The sequence below is a fragment of the Cebus imitator genome, unplaced genomic scaffold (assembly GCF_001604975.1).
Source record: "Cebus imitator isolate Cc_AM_T3 unplaced genomic scaffold, Cebus_imitator-1.0 Scaffold43, whole genome shotgun sequence".
Taxonomy (NCBI): Eukaryota; Metazoa; Chordata; class Mammalia; order Primates; family Cebidae; genus Cebus; species Cebus imitator.
The window spans coordinates 2,595,705-2,613,931 of NW_016107358.1; the positions used below are offsets into that span (position 1 = coordinate 2,595,705).

Genomic DNA, 18,227 nt, shown 5'->3' on the forward strand with positions numbered 1-18,227 from the left:
CACTGACCCACATGGCCTGAGGAGAAACTGTACATTGCCTCCGAGAGAAACTGCCTTGGTGAAACTGCTCCATCTATTCCTCTTAGTCGCTGTGCACCCTGCCCCTAGGGACCTGAGTTCAATCTGTGCACTGCCTTTTATAAGGCAGTGGAAGAAAAAAGAGTATCATAACAAAACTCCTCCATATACCCTTCTGAGTTCCTGCTGTGCCCTGCCTCTTGGGGCTTGAGATGATGTTGTGTACTGCCTCCTGAAGAAACAATGCCTTGGAAAAGTGGGCCATCTACCCCTCCCAGTTGCTGCTGCCGCCTGCCCCCATGCCTGAGCTGAAGTGTAGTGTCCTCCCTTCTGGGAAAACAGTACTTTGGCTTCCCAGAGTAGTCATGACTTCCCAGTGTCTGAATTGAAGTAGTACCCTGCCTCCCAGGAAATGGTATGTTGGCCACTTAAAGTAGTCATACCTTACTTTCCCTACTCCTCATACTCACTCCCAAGCCTGAGCTAAAGCAGTACACTGCCACCCAGTCAATCAATGCTTTGGCTGAGCTGGGCAGTTGTGCATTCCAGGGCTGAGCTGACAAAGTACTCCACAGCCCAGGGAAACAGCACTGGCTGAGCAGAAATGTCCCTTCCTCCAACAGGAGAAACAGTTCTAGTTCCCTACTTCCCTAGAGCTTGATTAGTTGGACTAAAGTCTGAGCTGCTGAGACACCTCCTTCCCAGCTAAGTGGAGTCATCACTGTGTTGATCCCTGCCCCCAACTCCCCACCCCTCCAGGGTCCAAGTGATAGCTGTGTCATTTTGTGTTCTTTGCTATTGTTGTACCCAGTCTCACAGTCTGGAATACTGCTGTGCCCCATCATCCCAGATCCAAGGTCACCACTAGATGGTGCTTCATCCCCCAGGAACCTAGTTGCCATTATATCCTATTAGCTCTAGTTCCTGAATTGCAGCTATACTCTGCTCCCTGGACCCAAACCTCCAGAACACTCCCTCTCTCCAAGAAGAAGGATCCTGAGGCTAGGACCCCAGCTTCACAGCCTCTCTGAGGTCTTTCTCCTATAACCCAGCACTGCTGCAGCTGCTTATAGGCCAGGTCAGACCTAACACCAAGAGAGAGTCCCTCAGTCAAGTCTCCCCATTGTGAACAAAATGGCTACTGAGGCACTCAGAGTCATTAAAAGCACTGATCTCAGCTGAAAAAGTTGTACAAAGACTATAATGCTGCATCTTATTGGAATCAGAGTTATCACAATCTTCACAATCAGCACACTGAGACCCATCTGCAAGTGAAAGCCACTCTGTAAAGTTTGTAAGAGATTATTGTTCTGCCACATGTAAAGACATTGATGCAGAAACAAAAAGGAAACACGAAAAAGTAAGAAAATATGATATCAACAAAGAAACACAATAATTATTCAGTAACTGACCACAAAGAAAAGGAAGCTTATGAATTTCCTGAAAAGGATTTTATAATATTCTTAAGGAAACTCAGTGAGATACAAGAGAATACAGGTAAAGAATTCAGCAAAATTAGGAAAAGAGTTCAAAGAGTTTAAATGAGAAATTTAACAAAGAGATAAATATTATTTAAAGAAAACCAAACAGAAACCTTGGAGATGAAAAATTTAATGAATGAAATTAAAAAACTGAACAGAGAACTTTAATAGCAGACTAGACCAAGCAGAAGAAAGAATCTCTGAATTTGGAGCTAGGTCTTTTGAAATTACCCAGTTAGAGGATGTAAAGAAATAAAGAATATGCAAGAACAAAGACAACCCATAGGCCTTATGAAACAGCATTAAATGATCAAACATTAGCATTATGGGATTTCCAGATGGAGAAGAGACAAAGACAGAAACAAAAAATTTATTTAATAAAGTAAGTGCTGAAAACTTCTTAAGTCCTACAAAAGATATGAAAATCCAGATATATGAAGTTCAAAGGTCCCCCCAAAAAATTCAACCTAAAGAGATTCTCATCATGGCACATTATAATAAATTGTCAACATCAAGGACAAAGATAGAATTTTAAAAGCAGCAAGAGAAAAGTGCCAAATCACAAATAAGGAAATCCCCATTAGACTATCAACAGACTTCTCAGCAAAATCCCTGAAGTCCAGGAGAGAGTGAGATGATATAGTCAAAGTGCTGAAAGAAAAAAAAACCTGACAGCTGAAAATACTATACAAGTAAAGCTGTCCTTCAGAAGTGAACGAGAAATAAATTCCCAGACAAGCAAAAGTTGAGAGAATTTGTCACCACTACATTTTCCTTACAAGAAGCACTTAAGAGTTTTTCAAGTAGAAATGGAAGAGATTACTAATATAAAAACATATGAAAGTATAAAATTCACTGATGAAGGTAAATATATAGTAAAATCCAGAATATCCCAATACTGTTACAGTGCTTTATAAATCATATATATCTCTAATATGAAGGCTAAAAGCCAAAAGAGTAAAATATAACAGTAATTACAATACATTGTTTAGAAGTACATAAAATAAAAGATGTAAATTGTGACACTAAAATATAAATTAGAAGGATAAAAGTCCAGAGATTTGTATATGATTGAGGTTAGTTGTTTTCACTGTAAAACAGACCATTGTAAGTATAAGATGTTTTATGTATCCTCACGGTAACCACAAAGCAAAAAGCTATAGCAAATGCACAAACAAGAGAAAGTAATAAAAACTCAGCACTAAAGAAAACCATCAAATCAAAGAGATAAAAAGAAAAAATAAAGGAACAAAAGATCTACAAAACAACCATAAAATAACAAAGTGGCAATGGTAAGTCCTTAACAATAATTACTTTGAATGTACATGAATTATTAAATTCTTCAATCAAAAGACATAGAGTAGCTGAATAGATTTTAAAAAACAAGACTCAAATATACAATTCCTAAAAAAGACTCACTTTATCCTTAAGCACACAAATAAGCTGAAAATAAAGAGATGGAAGAAGATATTCTATGCCAATGGTAATCGAAAGAGAGCAAGATTGGCTGTACTTAACGTCAGATAAAATAGACTTCAAGTCAAAGCTGTCACAAGAGACAATGTACCCAAAATTGAAGCATCTAAATATATAAAGCAAATATTAATGAACATAAAAGGAGAAATAGCAAGACAATAGTAGAGGACTTCAATAACCCACTTTCAACAAGGGATAGGTCAATAGACAGAAAATTAACAAGAAAATATGGGAACTGAACTGTACTTCAGACAAATTAGACCCAACAGATATATACAAAACTTTCTATTCAATAACAGCAGGATACACATTATTTTCTAATGCACATGGAACATTCTCCAGTTTAGATCATATGGTAAGCCACAAAACAAGTACTAAATTTTGTTTTAAATCAATATCATATCAAGCATTGTTTCCAACCCCAATAATATGACACTAGAAATCAGTGACAGGATTACCCTCAGAAAATATACAAATATATGGTAATTAAACAAGGTGCTACTGAACAACCAATGAGTCAATGAAGAAATTAGAAGATAAATTTTAAAAAACTTTAGAGACAAATGAAAATTGAAACAAACACAGTAAAACCTTTGGCATACAGCAAACACAGTACTCAAAAGAAAGCTTACACCAATAAATGCCTACATGAATAAAGAAGAAATAACAAACAACAACCTAAAGTTGAACCTCAAGAAAGTAGAGGAACAATAACAAACTAACCCAATATCAGTAGAAAGAAAGAAATAATAAAGATCAGAGCAAAAACAAATGAAATAGACTTAATAGTAATACTAAAGATAAACAAAACAGAGTTGGTTTTCTGAGGAGATAAACAAAATCAACAAACCATAGCCAGACTAAGAAAAAAGGGAGAAGGCTAAAATAAATAAAATCAGTGGTGAAGGATACATATATTACAACTAATAACACAGAAATACAAAGTATCATAAGAGAATTTTATGAACAACTGTATGTCAACAATTTAGAAAATCTAGAATAAATGGATAAATTCCGGGACACATACAACCTACCAAGACTGAATCATGAAGAAACAGAAAACACGAACAGACCAATAATTAGTAACAAGACTGAACTAATAATAAAACTTCTCCAATCAAAAAAGATTCAGCACCTGATGGCTTCTCTGATGAATTCTACCAAACATTTAAAGAAGAAATAATATCGATTCTACTCAAACTATCCCTAAACATTGTAAAGGAGCAAATACTTTCAAACTAATCCTGTGAGTCCCCCACTACAAGGACACAATAAAAATATTTCTGATAAACATAGATGAAAATAATCCTCAGCAAAATACTAGCAAACTGAATTTAACAACGCATTAAAAAGGTAATTCACCATGATCAAGTGAGATTCACCTTAAGATGCAAGGATGGTTTAACATATTCAAATCCATAAACATGATACATCACATTAACAAGATGAAAGACAAAAACCATATAACCATTTCAATAGATTCAGAAAAAGCATTTGACAGTATTCAACATTCCTTTCTGCTAAAAACTCTCAACACATTAAGCATAGAAAGAATGTACCTCAATGTGATAAAGGCCATGTATGATAAATTCACATCTAACATCATACTAAATGGGGAAAAGTTAAAAGCTTTTCCTGTATGATCTGGAACAAGAAAAGGATGCCCACTTTTGCCACTTCTATTCAACATATTACTGGAAGTCCTGGCCAGAACAACTAGGCAAGAGAAAAAAAAGAGCCATTCAAAATGATGAGTTCGTGTCCTTTGTAGGGACATGGATGAACCTGGAAACCATCATTCTCAGCAAACTGACACAAGAACAGAAAATCAAACACCACATGTTCTCACTAATAGGTGAGTGTTGAACAATGAGAACACATGAACACAGGGAGGGGAGCATCACACACTGGGGTCTGTCTGGGGGGAAACAGGGGAGGGCGAGGGGGGTGGGGAATTGGGGAGAGATAGCATGGGGAGAAATGCCAGATATAGGTGATGGGGAGGAAGGCAGCAAATTACACTGCCACGTGTGTACCTATGCAGCAATTTTGCATGTTCTTCACATGTACCCCAAAACCTAAAATGCAATTTAAAAAAAAGATATATTCAAATTGGAAAGGAGACAGTCAAATTGTTTCTGTTTGCTGGTGGCATGCTCTTATACACAGAAAACCCTAAAGACTCCACCAGAAAACTAATAGAACTAAGAAATAAATTCAGTAAATTTTCACAACCCAAAATCAACATACAAAACTCAGTAGCTTTTATATAGACTAGTAGTGAGTTATCTAAAAAGAAATAAAGAAGATAACGCCACTTGCAATAGCTACACCACAAAAGTAAGATGCTTAGAAATAAATTTAACCAAGGGGTAAAAAATCTCTATACTGAAAACTCTAAAACACTGGTGAAAAAAAAAAGGAAGCTAACACAAATACATGAAAAGACATCTCATGTTAATTGACTGGAAGAATTAATATTGTTAAAATATCCCTACTACCTAAAGCAATCTACAGATTAAATGCAATCTCTATCAAAACACCAAAGAAATTTTTCACAGAAATAGAAAAAAAAAAATCCTAAAATGTATAGGGATCACAAAAGACCTTGAATAATCAAAGCACTCTTCAGCCAAAAGAATAATGCCAGAGGCCTCACATTCCCTGACTTTAAAATACACTATAAAACTATAGTAACTAAAACAGCTTGATATTGGCATAAAATAGACACACAGACCAATGGAACTGAATAGAGATTCCAGAAATAAATAAAGACATCTACAGTCAACTGATTTTGGACAAAGGTACAAAGAATACACATTAGGGAAAGCACTGTCTCCTCAATGAATGATGCTGAAAAAATTAGTTATTGACATTTAAAAGAATGAACTCGATCCCTATCTCTCACCAAATATAAAACTGAACTCAAAATGGATTAAAGACTTAAATGTAAAACTCAAAACTGTAAAACTATTAAAAGAAAACATACAATAAATGCTTCATAATATTGATTTCAACAAGAATTTTTTGGATAAAATCCTAAAAGCATAGGAAACAAAAGCAAAAATAGACAAATGGGGTTTACATCAAACTAAAAAGATTCTGCACAACAAAGGAAACAATTAACAAATTGAAGAGACAACATACATAATGGAAGAAAATATTTTCAAACTATATATCTGGCAAAAGGTTAACATCCAGATTATATCAGAAATTCAAGCAACTCCATAGCAAAAACCATAATAAAAATAATTCAGTTAAAAAATGAACAAAAGACTTGATTAGACAGTTCTCAAAAAAAAAAAAATCCCATACAAATCAGTATGCCAGATGCCAACAGATAATAGAAAAAACGTTCAACATCATTAATATCAGGGAAATGCAAATCAAAATCACAGTGAGATATAATCTCACTCACTCCAGTTAGAATGACTATTAGCAAAAAGACAAAAAAATAACAAATATTAGTGAGAATGTAAAGAAAAGAGACCCTAACACACTGTTGGTTGGAATAGAAATTAGTACAGCCATTATAGAAGATAGCCTGGATGTTCCCTTAAAAATTAAAAATAGAACTATCATATGATCTAGCAATCCCCCTACTGGGTATATATCCAAAGAAAATAACATCAGTATGTCAAAGACATAGCTGTACTTGCATGTTTATTGCAGCCCTATTCGTAACAGCTCAAACATGGAATTGCCCTAAGGGGATACTAACAGACGAATGAATAAAGAAAATGTGGTATACACAATGGAATACTGTTCAGCCTTAAAAAAAGAAGGAAATCTTGTCAACTTCAACAACGCAAATGAAGCTTGAGGGCATTGTGCTAAGTGAAGAAGCCAGACACAGAGGTACAAATTCCACATGACTTTACTTATTTGCAGAATTTTAAAAAGTTGATCTCATAGAAGTAGAGAGTAGAATAGTGGTTTCTGGAGGCTGAAAAGAATAGAACGAAGAAGAGGATGGAGAGAAGGTTGTCAGTATGTACAAAGTTATAGTTCAATAGGAGGAATAAGTTCTACTGTTCTATTGCATACTAGGATGATTATCATTAATAACATACTGTATATTTAAAAATAGCTAGAAAAGAGAATTCTGAATGTTCTCATTACAAAAAACGATAAATGTATGAAGTGATAAATATGCTAATTACCATGATTTTATTATTATACTACATATACATGTATTGAAACATCACAGTGTACCTCATAAATATATACAAATGTGTGTCAATTAAAAATAAATTGTAACTTTAAAAAGCAAAAGAAAATAAAGTCATCCAATTGAAAGAAAGGAGTAAAACCACCTCTATGCACTGATGACAAGAGCCTACATATTGAAAAATCTTAAGGAACTCACAAGAAAGCTAATCAAATTAGTAATTGAATACAGCAATGTTTCAGGGCACAAGCTTGACACAAAAACAATCATTGTGTTTCTATACACCAGCAGTGAACAATTCAAAGATAAACTTAAGAAAACAATTCTATTTCCAAAAAATGAAACATCTAGTCATAAATTTTACCAAGAAAGAGGAAGACTTTTACACTGAAAACTATAAAACTTTGCTGAAAGAAATTAAAGATGGCCTAAATAAATGGAAAAACCCATTAAAATCTCATGTTAATGGATTGGAAGAGATAATATTGTTGAGATGTCTATACTATACAAAGTGATCTACAGATCTGATACAATCTCTATCAAAATTTAAATAGCTATCTTTAGAGAAATGGATAAGTCAGTCTCAAAATTCAAACTTACTAGCAAAACAGTAGCCAAACCAGTTTGGTGCTAACATGAGGAAATGCATGTAGACCAATGGAATAGAATTGAGGGTCAAGCAATAAGCCCATACATCTATGGCCAAATGATTTCAACATGGATATTAACACCATTTAACGAAGGAAAGAATGGTCTCTTCAACAAACTGGGACAGCCAGATTTCCACATACAAAGTAAGGAAATTGGACCTCTACTTCATACCACATATACAAATTAACACAAGAAATAGATCAATGACCTAAATGTAAGAGTTAACAACATGAAATTCTTAGAAGAAAACTTAAGGATAAATACTCATGACCTTGAATTTGGCAATGGAGTCTTAGATATAACACCAAATGCATGAACAAATAAATAAATTGGACTTCGTCAAAATAAAAAATTTGGACATAAAAAGTGAAAGCATATAGGAGAAAATATTTGTGATTTTATGTCTCATAAGGGTTTAATATGAAGAACTGCTAGAACTCAAAACCCAAAACACAAAAATTCAATTAGGAAATGGTCAAAGGATCTGAATAAACATGTCTCCAAAGAAGACATGTAAATGGCTGATGAGCACATGACTGTATGTCAACATTATTAGTCATTAGAGAAATTCAAGTCAAAATCATAATATCACTCCAAACCTACTTCGGATAGTTAAGATAATGTTTGACCATTAAATAACAAGTGCTGATGAGGCTGTGAAGCAATTAGACCTCTTATATATTGTTAGTTAAATGTAAAATGATGTAGTCATTAGGACAATAGTTTGGTAGTTCCTTGAAAAGTTAAATATATGATTAACATATGACCCAGATTACACTTTATACCCAAAAATGGCTCGAAAAGGTATTTTATGCAAATGTTCATTGCAGCATTATTCACAATGGCCAACAGGGTGGAGCACCCAAGTCCATCAACAAATAAATAGATACACAAAATATGGTATATACATATAATGGAATATTATTCAGCTATAAAAATGAATTAAGTTCTGATGCATGTTACAAAATGGATTATCCTAAATTAAAGAAGCCAGATACAATGGTACAAACTGCCTGCCTTCATTTATATAAAATTCGTTGAATAGGCAAATTCATAGAGACAAAAAGTAGATTAGAGTTACCATGGGTTGGAGGGAGAAAGGATGGGGAATTATTGCTTAATGGATAGAGTATCTGTTTGAGGTGATGAAAAACTTTTGAAAATATATAGTGGTAATGACTGCAAACATTGTGAATGTAATTCGTGTCCCTAAACTATACACATAAAATAATAAAAATGACAAATTTTATGTTATATAATTTTACCACAAGAAAAAAATTAAGATATTTATTAGCATTTAAAAGCAGTTACATGGGTAAATGAAAAATAGGATATACTATCTAGAGGACATAATTCTAATTTCGTAATTTATGTAGAAAAAAGACTGGACAAAAATACATCAAAATGCTTTAAGTGGTTAGCTCTGGATAGTAAGATAAAAATAAGTTTTTCTTTGTTATATCTTGGAATGTTTTCCACACAGTGAATATACGTCAAACAGAAAAGAATCAAGTTATTTAACAAAAAAAATAGAGAAAATTCTGAAGGTACTTGTTATGGAGAAGAGAACAATCAGAATAAGAGTTGTTTCCAAATTCTTTCAAATAGAATTTTCTGTTTGAGGGACTCCATTTCGGATCCCCTTCCACACACACTCTCTCACTCGTGTGGAAGTTTTCTCTCTTCTTCTACGTTTTTTCCTCTTTCTCTACCTAAATAAAATAACTTTTCTGCAAAAAAAAAAAAAAGAAAGAATTTTCTGTTTGAAAGAAATTTCAAACAGAAGGCCTGTTCTGGAGAAAGAAATTAAACTTCTGTGACACTTCAAATGGCAAAACTGGGATGGGTGAAAGTTACACATTGAGAGATAAATTTGGCTTCGTGTGAAGGGGAATTCTGCTAACAGAATTAACAAAGCCTGTCCAAGGTTGTTCTTTCAATAGTTTTAACAAATATTTAACAAGCTCCTTCTGATATGTCAGAATTACTGGGATCATAGCATGGATCAATACAGACTAAATGCTGTTCTCATGAAGCACACATTCTGAATGAGGAGAAGCAGGCAAAAAGCTAATGAAAACAAAGATAAATATCGTAACTTCAGATTGTGGAAAGTACTGTGAAAACCTAAAGCAGAGTTGTGTAACAGACATTTGGCTTGTTCACTATTAAAGTGATCTTTCTGAAGGAGTGACATTTGAACTAAAATATGAATAATAAGAAAAAGTCAAAGACATATAAATGTCTAAGGGAGAGTACTTTAGGCAAAAGGAATAGCCAATGCAAAGGTACTGAGTTGCCCACAGCTTGACAATGTACCAGAGGCAGTAAGACCAGTGTGGCAGGCACGTCAGTGAATGGCAATGTGGTTAGAGGTGAAATGGGAGAAGTAGTCAGGAGCCCAATCACTAAGACTTGAACTGAGTCAAAATGGGAAGCCATTGGAGCATTTTAAGCAAGAGAATGAATAATAAAATTTACATGTAAGAACAACACTCTTACTACTGTGTAAATGGGAGTGAGGAGAGGGGAGCAATAGTGGAAGCAAGATCAGCTATAAGATTGTTACAGTAACTCACAAGAGACCTGCTATTGCTTAGTGATTAGTGATGGTGGCTATACAGAAGATGCAGTGAGGAATCAGAGTATGTTTTGGAGGCAGTGCCAATAGAAATTACATATGTATTGGAGGTGATGAGTGAAGAAAAGAGTAAAAATAAAGGATGACTCTAGTTCTTTGACTTGAACAACTGGGTAGATAGTAGTACAATTCAGTAGAATGTAAGCTCCATGTGGAAAGAAACCTTGTTTCATTTCACTGATGTCTTATTCCAAGTTCCTAGATCAGTAAGTAGCACAAACCAGTGACTCAGTAAGTACATAATGATTATATTGAATATCAGATCTGGGGGAATTAAGAGTTCTGTTTGAGAATGTGAGATTTGAGCCCTATTAAATATCCATTGTTAGATGCAGAGTAGCTACATTTCCAGAGGTCTGGATGGACATTAAGGCTAGGGATATAAATTTGGGGTTCATCAGCATATAGCTAATATTAAAGTCATGGGACTGGTTGAGTTTACTTATGGAGATGGCATAGACTGAAAAGACAGAAGATCCAGACAAGACTTGAAATACTCTAACAGAGAACAAGTAAAGGAGCAGGGATCAGCAAAAGAGATGGGGGTAAGGTAGCAGGTAATCCAGGAATGTGTGTAGTACAAACGTCAAAAGAAACCTCTGGAGGAAAAAGAGTGCTGTTGAGAGAGTCAACAGTAAGAGAGAGAAGGGGTCCCTGATGCTGACAGCAGGAAACTAATTGGTGAACCCTGACAGAGCAGTATCAGGAAGGAGCAGTTGCTTCACTTAGTAAATTCTTTTGAGTGTTTAAACAAGTTTTTAAAATAAATTGGCATGATAGCTGTTAAGATTATAATGAGAAGATATAAAGCTTATGATGAGAAGATATAAAGACCATGGGGCAAGTAGAAGAGACAATTAAAGACTTGCATCTTTGTAATGTGTCAGTAATGTACATAGTCAGACAATGGTGGCTGTAGCTGGTTCATATTGGCTCATAAGGACAAATTCCTGCTAAATCTCAGTGCAGCTATTCAAAATAGCCACTATTAAAAGTAAATTTTATAAACATGCAGTAATATATGATACTAAACATAAAGATAATAAATACTCAAAACCAATAACTCTCTCATTATTTTGCTACATTTTAGTATTATCTATGCCCTTGAGGTTAGTAATGAAGACTTAACTTAGAAATGTGTCACATCTATAGCCATTACATTGTCAGTATTTTTTAAACCGAGGAAATATTCTTCCAGCATTCAAGAACTAATATGATTCAACAAGTAAGCTTCCCACTTCACTGGTGAATGATTGAAGTTTTGACGTAAGTCTTTGTTGTTTTGCTTTTGTCTTACTAGCCTAAAGGAAAATCTCAACCAACATTCATGTGGAACTAACTCAGTCATCAGTTGTAACTATAGATTGATATTGATATGGACACAAGAGTTTGGCAAAACTCAATGAAAGCATTTTGTGACAATTCATTGGCTAATGAAATTTGCAATAAAGAGTATTACATATTTGGCTGGGCGTGGTGGCTCACACCTGTAATCTCAACACTTTGGGAGGCTGAGGCAGGTGGATCACTTGAGGTTGGGAGTTAGAGACCAGCCCACCCAACATGGCCAAACCTCATCTCTACTAAAAATACAAAAATTAGTCAAGCATGGTGGCATGAACCTGTAATTCCAGGTACTTGGGAGGCTGAGGCATGAGAACCACTTGAACTCGGGAGGCAGTTGTTGCAGTGAGCCGAGATCATGCCGCTGTACCTTTGTGATAGAGTGAGACTCTGTCTCCAAAAAAAAGAGTGTTCTGTATTTTGTTATTATTTGCAAATCGCTCACTACACATTTCTTTTCAGTAAAGTTGTTTCCATATGTGTGTGTGTGTGTGTGTGTGTAAATATATATATGTGTGTGTTTTCTATATATAAATGTTTCTAAATATATAGGGGTGTGTGAGTATATATATTTATATATCACACATATATGTTTCCTGTATATATATGTTTCCATTATATATGGAAACAAATAAATATATATTATATGTATATTCAAACTTTTTTGGAGAACAAGTTGTTAAACATTTGCAAGTATACCACTGCCTCCCACTGAACAACTGCATAAGCCCCAAAATCAAATTCCTGTCCCTGGGTGTTAGGGTCTGGCTAATGGAACTGGCAGTCGAATTAGAGATGAGAGTGGAGAAAGTAGGTATACATAACTGTTTGGGAAGCTTCAGAATAAAGGGGGCAGTAGCTAGTGGTGGATTGGGGTCAAAGAAGATTTTTAAAGGAAGAAGATATGAGAATGTATTATACGCCTTTGGGAATGATCTAGGAAATAAGAGAAAGGTTGATAATAATGGAGAAAGATTATTAAAGGAATAAAATCCTTGAGAAGGTCAGAGGAAACCAGAGTAAAAGCATAAACGGAACTACTACAAACCTATTAGAATGGCCAAAATCCAGAACACTAACAAAACTCAATGCTGGTGAGTATGTGAAGCAACAAGGACTGTAAGTCATCAGTAGTGGAAATACAAACTAGTTTAGCTGCTTTGAAAGACAGCTTGGCAGATTCTTACAAAACAAAACACATTCTTACTACACAATCCTTTACCCAGTGGAAATGAAAACTTATTTACACTCAAAAATCTGCACATGGATGTTTATAGCAGCTTTATTCACAGTTGCCCAAACTTGGAAGCAACCAAGATATCCTTCAGTAGGCAAATGAGTAAATAAACTGCGGGACATCCAGACAATAGAGTATTATACAGCACTAAAAAGAAATGGACTATCAAACTATGAAAAGACGTAGAGGAACCTTAAATGCATATTACTAAGTGAAAAAAAAATCTGAAAAGCCTATATATGATTCCAACTGCATAACATTCTAGAAATGCCAAAACTATTGAGATAGCAAAACATCACAGTGGCTGCCAGGAGCTTTGGGAAGGGGGGAAAGATGACTAGGCAGAGCAAAGAGGATTTTTAGGGCAGTGAAAATACTCTGCATGACAATGTAATGACGGATATATGTCATTGTACATATGCTCAAACTCATAAAATATGCAAGACCAGGAATGAACTGCAATGTAAACTATGGACTTTGGAAAACGATATTATTATTAATTGTTTCTCATAAAATGCTTTCACTGAGTTTTGCCAAACTCTTGTATCCAGCATCAGCCTATGGTTGCAATTGATGACTGAGTTAGTTCCAACATGAGTGCTATTTGAGATTTTCCTTTAGCTGAACTAGTAAGACAAAAGCAAAACAATAAAGACATGTCAAAACGTTAATCATTCATCAATGTAAGTTCATCAGTTACAACAAATGTACCACTCTGTTGAGGAATGTTGATAATAGCAGAGGCTATGCATGTGTCAGTACATGGGAAATCTCTGTATCTTCCTCTCAATTTTGTTGTAAATCTAAGACAGCTTTAAAAAAATGAAGTCATAAATAAGGAAATTAGGAAGACAATTTATATATTTACTAGAAGGTAGAGGGTAAGAGAGATATAATGGCAAGATTACCTTTAATCTTCATTCTAAATCCTGAGAAGCTAAGATTTAGATATGAGAAATATAAAAGCCATTTGGCTTCTATAAATTTGGCACATTTAACTATAACTATTCCTAAAAGCACTCTGAAGTTAGTGTTCCTGATTTTCAAGCTGCATTTTTTCATTTTAAGTGTTTAGTGACCATTTATAGAAGTTCCACATTTTGCAGGAAAGAGCAAAATAGTGAGCAGGTTTTTCCTTTGCTAATACTTTCTTGCAATACCCAAAAATGAGGATTCTATTTCCTCTCTCTGCATATATTTGGGAATAAGTTACACATCATTGCTGCTGTTGCAGCTGCTGTCCCTCACCGTAGACAAAGCTTTCCAAGGCAGAGGGAGGCCAGCTGAGGGTAGCACCTCTGGTAAGAAAGTTTTAAAATGTCTTACTTGTTACACCAATAAGAGTTGTAATGGCCAGATCCTGGAACAGAAACTGGTAATTTGAAAGGCTGTTTGTCTTCTGAAAACAAGAAGAAATCAGATCAAAAAGTTGTGGCCTTCTGGATGAAATTAGACATTGATCACATTTATTTTCTCACGAGACACAGGGTTTTTCAAGTAACTACTGTGGAGATGCTGTGGCTGGGGCCTGGTTGAGTTGATGAGTGATGGTGTTGGTGGAAGTAATCAAAGCCAAACCTGTGAAACCTTCTCTCTTCAGGAGGGCCGTCATCGTGTGCTTCAGGGGCACACGATGTGCATTGTTATTAATCTGTTAAGGAGGACATCTTCCCCTACCAGATTCATCTCTGTTCTCTTTTCTACTTGTTAACAGAAAATTTAGGATTTCATCTCACACAATAAAAGAATACATTCCTTACATAAATTTTACTGATGGAAAATGAGAATAAGTAAACCCACGATTTGTATTCTTGAATGTTTTTAGACAAAATGTTAGAAAATCCTAGCAAAGCATCTTAATACTCTTGAGGAAAAAGTTCAAGTCTTACCAATTTTAAGAAACTCACTTTCCTGCTCCCCAACACTTAGTGGAAGGGAGATAATGCTTAATTCTACTTTTGAGTATAATTTGAGAATTCTAAAATACAGCCAAATTTCCATAAATAGCCTATTCTTCTCTAGCTCATTTATCAGTGAGTAGGAAAAGATACAGTTAATCTGAAAGCAATAGAACTAAAACCTTTAACCCAGGAAAAAGAAAGCAGTATATAAAGATGATGAAATTTCCTTTGTTGGAGTAAGCTCCCATGTTGAGTTCATAGACAATGGGCGTGTTTATTCTCCTTTTATATCTTGCTAAATAATAAAAGTAGTCAAAAGACCTATGTATTTTTGGTGATATGATATGCCAATTTTCAAATCCCTATATTGAGGGAACCAGTGGCATGCTGGCTTAGACTAGCACTGAAAAGTCAATTGCTAAATTTTCAGAGATGTTGTGACCTGGTTGTTAAACAAGGCCAGTATAAAAATTTAAATTAAACCAACGTACCATTAAATAAATTATACTAAAACCAAAGTTAATACATACTCAAAGCTTAGCATTTTCTGATATTTCTCTACATTTTATTCTTACCTGTGCCCTTGAGGTTATTTCAACTCTTGTATCTATATGGTACAAGTTCTACAGAATGATATACTGCTGTACATCTTTTCTCCACTTCATGTTTAGTGACAATGGAGAGACAGCTTGAAACTGATTATGATAGGAGTGTTTACATCACGGAAATGGGCAAACATTAATAATCAGGTCTTATTTTTCTAAGGAGGTTCAATTATGAAGCATTTAGCAGCACCCGATGTGGAGAACTATTTCTTTAGCGAGTGGTAGACTAGGGGAGAGCCACATTGGAATTAGGAAGATAAAGACCAGGTCCAATCAGGTAAAAGTAAGAGCAAGAGAAAATGCAATATATTTAGTTGTGATCCTCAGCTGTCACTAGATAAAAGATTTCTATATCAGAGAATTGACATCAGCAACTTTTCCTGTAAAAATTTGTCTAATTCTGATTTACTTTAAAAATTCTTAAGGATATTTTTGGAAGGGCTATTGCTGCTCAGATATCCTATTTGTACTATTTCTTTAAGAGGCATTGTAAATTGAGAGTGCATCACTACTTTAGTTCACACTAACCAAGAGGCTAAGTCCCAAGTCATACCCAGTAGAGCAGCAGAACACCAACATACTGAATCATGCTGTACAGAGCCATGTACTTAAACATGCAAAAGGAGGTAACGAGAGCTGCACGTCCTTCCCTGTATAAGAAAAGAAATGAAAAAGACATGAAATGAAAGTAATGAAAAGAAATAAGGTCAGTTATTCTGTGCTGTTCAGCTGAGCTCAGGAGAAAAAAATCAAAAGTCATTACACAACCGTTTGTCTGAAAATCGACAGCCTTGAGGTGGTGGATGCTGGCTGTCAGTAAACTGAACAACACGATTTTTAAGAAAGACCAATTCCAGGCCAAGTTCCAAGTGCCTTAATCTGGTGATGGAGTCCAGATTTACAGTTGCTTATGTCCTTTCAGCAGGCATTGATTTAGCTCCTGAACTCAGATCAGGGGACCTGGGAGCTAGTGCCAGATCTTATACCTACTCACTAATGTGACATGGAAGATCATTTCTTTTGTCTCAGTTTCTTCATCTGTGACCTAATGGATTTAAATAAAATTGCAGATTTAGGGTTTATTTTCATAATGAAGACTCGGGAGCTTGGCAAACATTGGATTCAGATTTCATTTTGGCAGTCCCAGCTTTTTCTAAAACTGGACTAAAACAATATATACACTTAAATTAGTCATATATCAAATTGAAATAGGCTGGAAAGGATGAGCATTTTCTTTCATTTGTGTTATTGTCAATTGATTGAATAATACACATTTAAAGCATGAAATAGATGACATATGAAATGTCACTTTTATCTATTTCATTTGGGGAAAATTAGAGTCTAAGTTATACTTTTACATTTTAAATTATTATTATTATTATTTTATGAGAGAGTCTTGTTCCATCACCCAGGCTGGAGTGCAGGGTCATGTTCTATCACCCAGGCTGGAGTGCAGTGGTATGGGAAAACCTCTCTAAGGAGGTGGGGAATAAGGAAAAACTACCTCTGGGCAGAGGAAATGTCATGGCAAAACTCTGCTACAGTAAAAAACCTGGTTTGAGGATTTCAGCTCACTGCAACCTCCACCTCTCAGGTTCAAGGGATTCTCCCACCTCAGCCTCCTGGGTAGCTGGGATCACAGGCATGCGTCACCACATCTAGCTAATGTTTTTGGTTCTTTTTTTTTTTTTTTTTGTATTCTTAGTAGAGAGAGGGTTTCACCATATTGACCAGGCTGGTCTCAAACTCCTGACCTCAGGTGATCCACACACTTCGGCCTCCCAAAGCGCTGGGATTACAGGCATGAGCCACTGCCCCCAAACTACATTATACTTTTTTAGTTTAAGTTTAAACTCATGCCCATTATGATTTCCTGGGGTACTAAAACCTGATCCTCAAACTAGGTTTTTTCTGTATCAGAGTTTTGTCATGACATTTCCTCTGCCCAGAGGTAGCTTCTCCTTATCAGTATCAAAATCAGTAATCTCCCTTAGTTTCTGACGCTAAATGCCTACTCACTAAATATTTGTCAAATGCATGTATAAATAAAAAATTGGGAGGACTTAGCCAAAGTATTATTTTAATGTGGTGGAAGAGTGTATCTGCAGATAAATGACATTTAAATAAAATTAATTCTAAAACAATCTCTAACCTTACATGGCTGTAAGTGCTTGGGCATATCAATTAAATTTTCTGAACTTCAATTTTTTTATTTGTTAAAAATAATAGCCATTCCTGCATCCCCAAGCTGTTTTGAAGATAGTAGACATTATAGCATTTTTAAACTATAAACACATGTCAGTTATAATAACCAAGAGCAGCCACCATGCTAACTATCTGTATCATTCAAATACAATGGAGCAGAAGTACATTTTCGGCAGAGTGGCAGTGGGGGAGAGCATCAAGGCAAATTTTAGTGAAAGCAGCAAAAGTCAATTAAGTTTGTGAAAACTTTATTTTTCAAATAAAAATTGAAAAAGAGATAGATAACATTTGAAAAATGAGGATGACTGACACTTTCAAAGCAATAACAAGTTCCAGACTCCAGTCTTCTAAAAATAACCTAATCAGTGAATTCATTGGAAATGCCACTGCTCTCCCAATGTTACTTTTAACTTCTGGAAAATCCATTTGGAAGAAGAAGAATGGTTGACCGCATTCCTCCACAAAGCACCCTCCCCACTCAGGGACACGATTCTCTG

At 35.2% G+C, this 18,227-nt stretch overlaps 1 protein-coding gene across 11 annotated transcripts in view; it reads right to left on the minus strand.

Annotated features, from left to right (window-relative positions):
* The window catches only part of ATP13A4 (ATPase 13A4), a 174,324-nt gene that overhangs the window by 14,153 nt on the left and 141,944 nt on the right, over positions 1-18,227 (minus strand). For 10 of the 11 annotated variants that reach the window (XR_001824589.2, XM_037737825.1, XM_037737827.1 and 7 more), the window contains 2 exons: positions 16,079-16,175; positions 14,346-14,418 (listed from right to left, as the gene is read on the minus strand). Coding sequence is in view for 9 of the 11 variants with exons in the window: in XM_037737825.1 (XP_037593753.1) it covers positions 14,346-14,418; positions 16,079-16,175 (170 nt within the window). In the remaining 2 variants the exon portion in view is untranslated. The remainder of the gene's footprint in view (positions 1-14,345; positions 14,419-16,078; positions 16,176-18,227) is intronic. The other variant, XR_001824590.2, reaches the window with a different exon arrangement.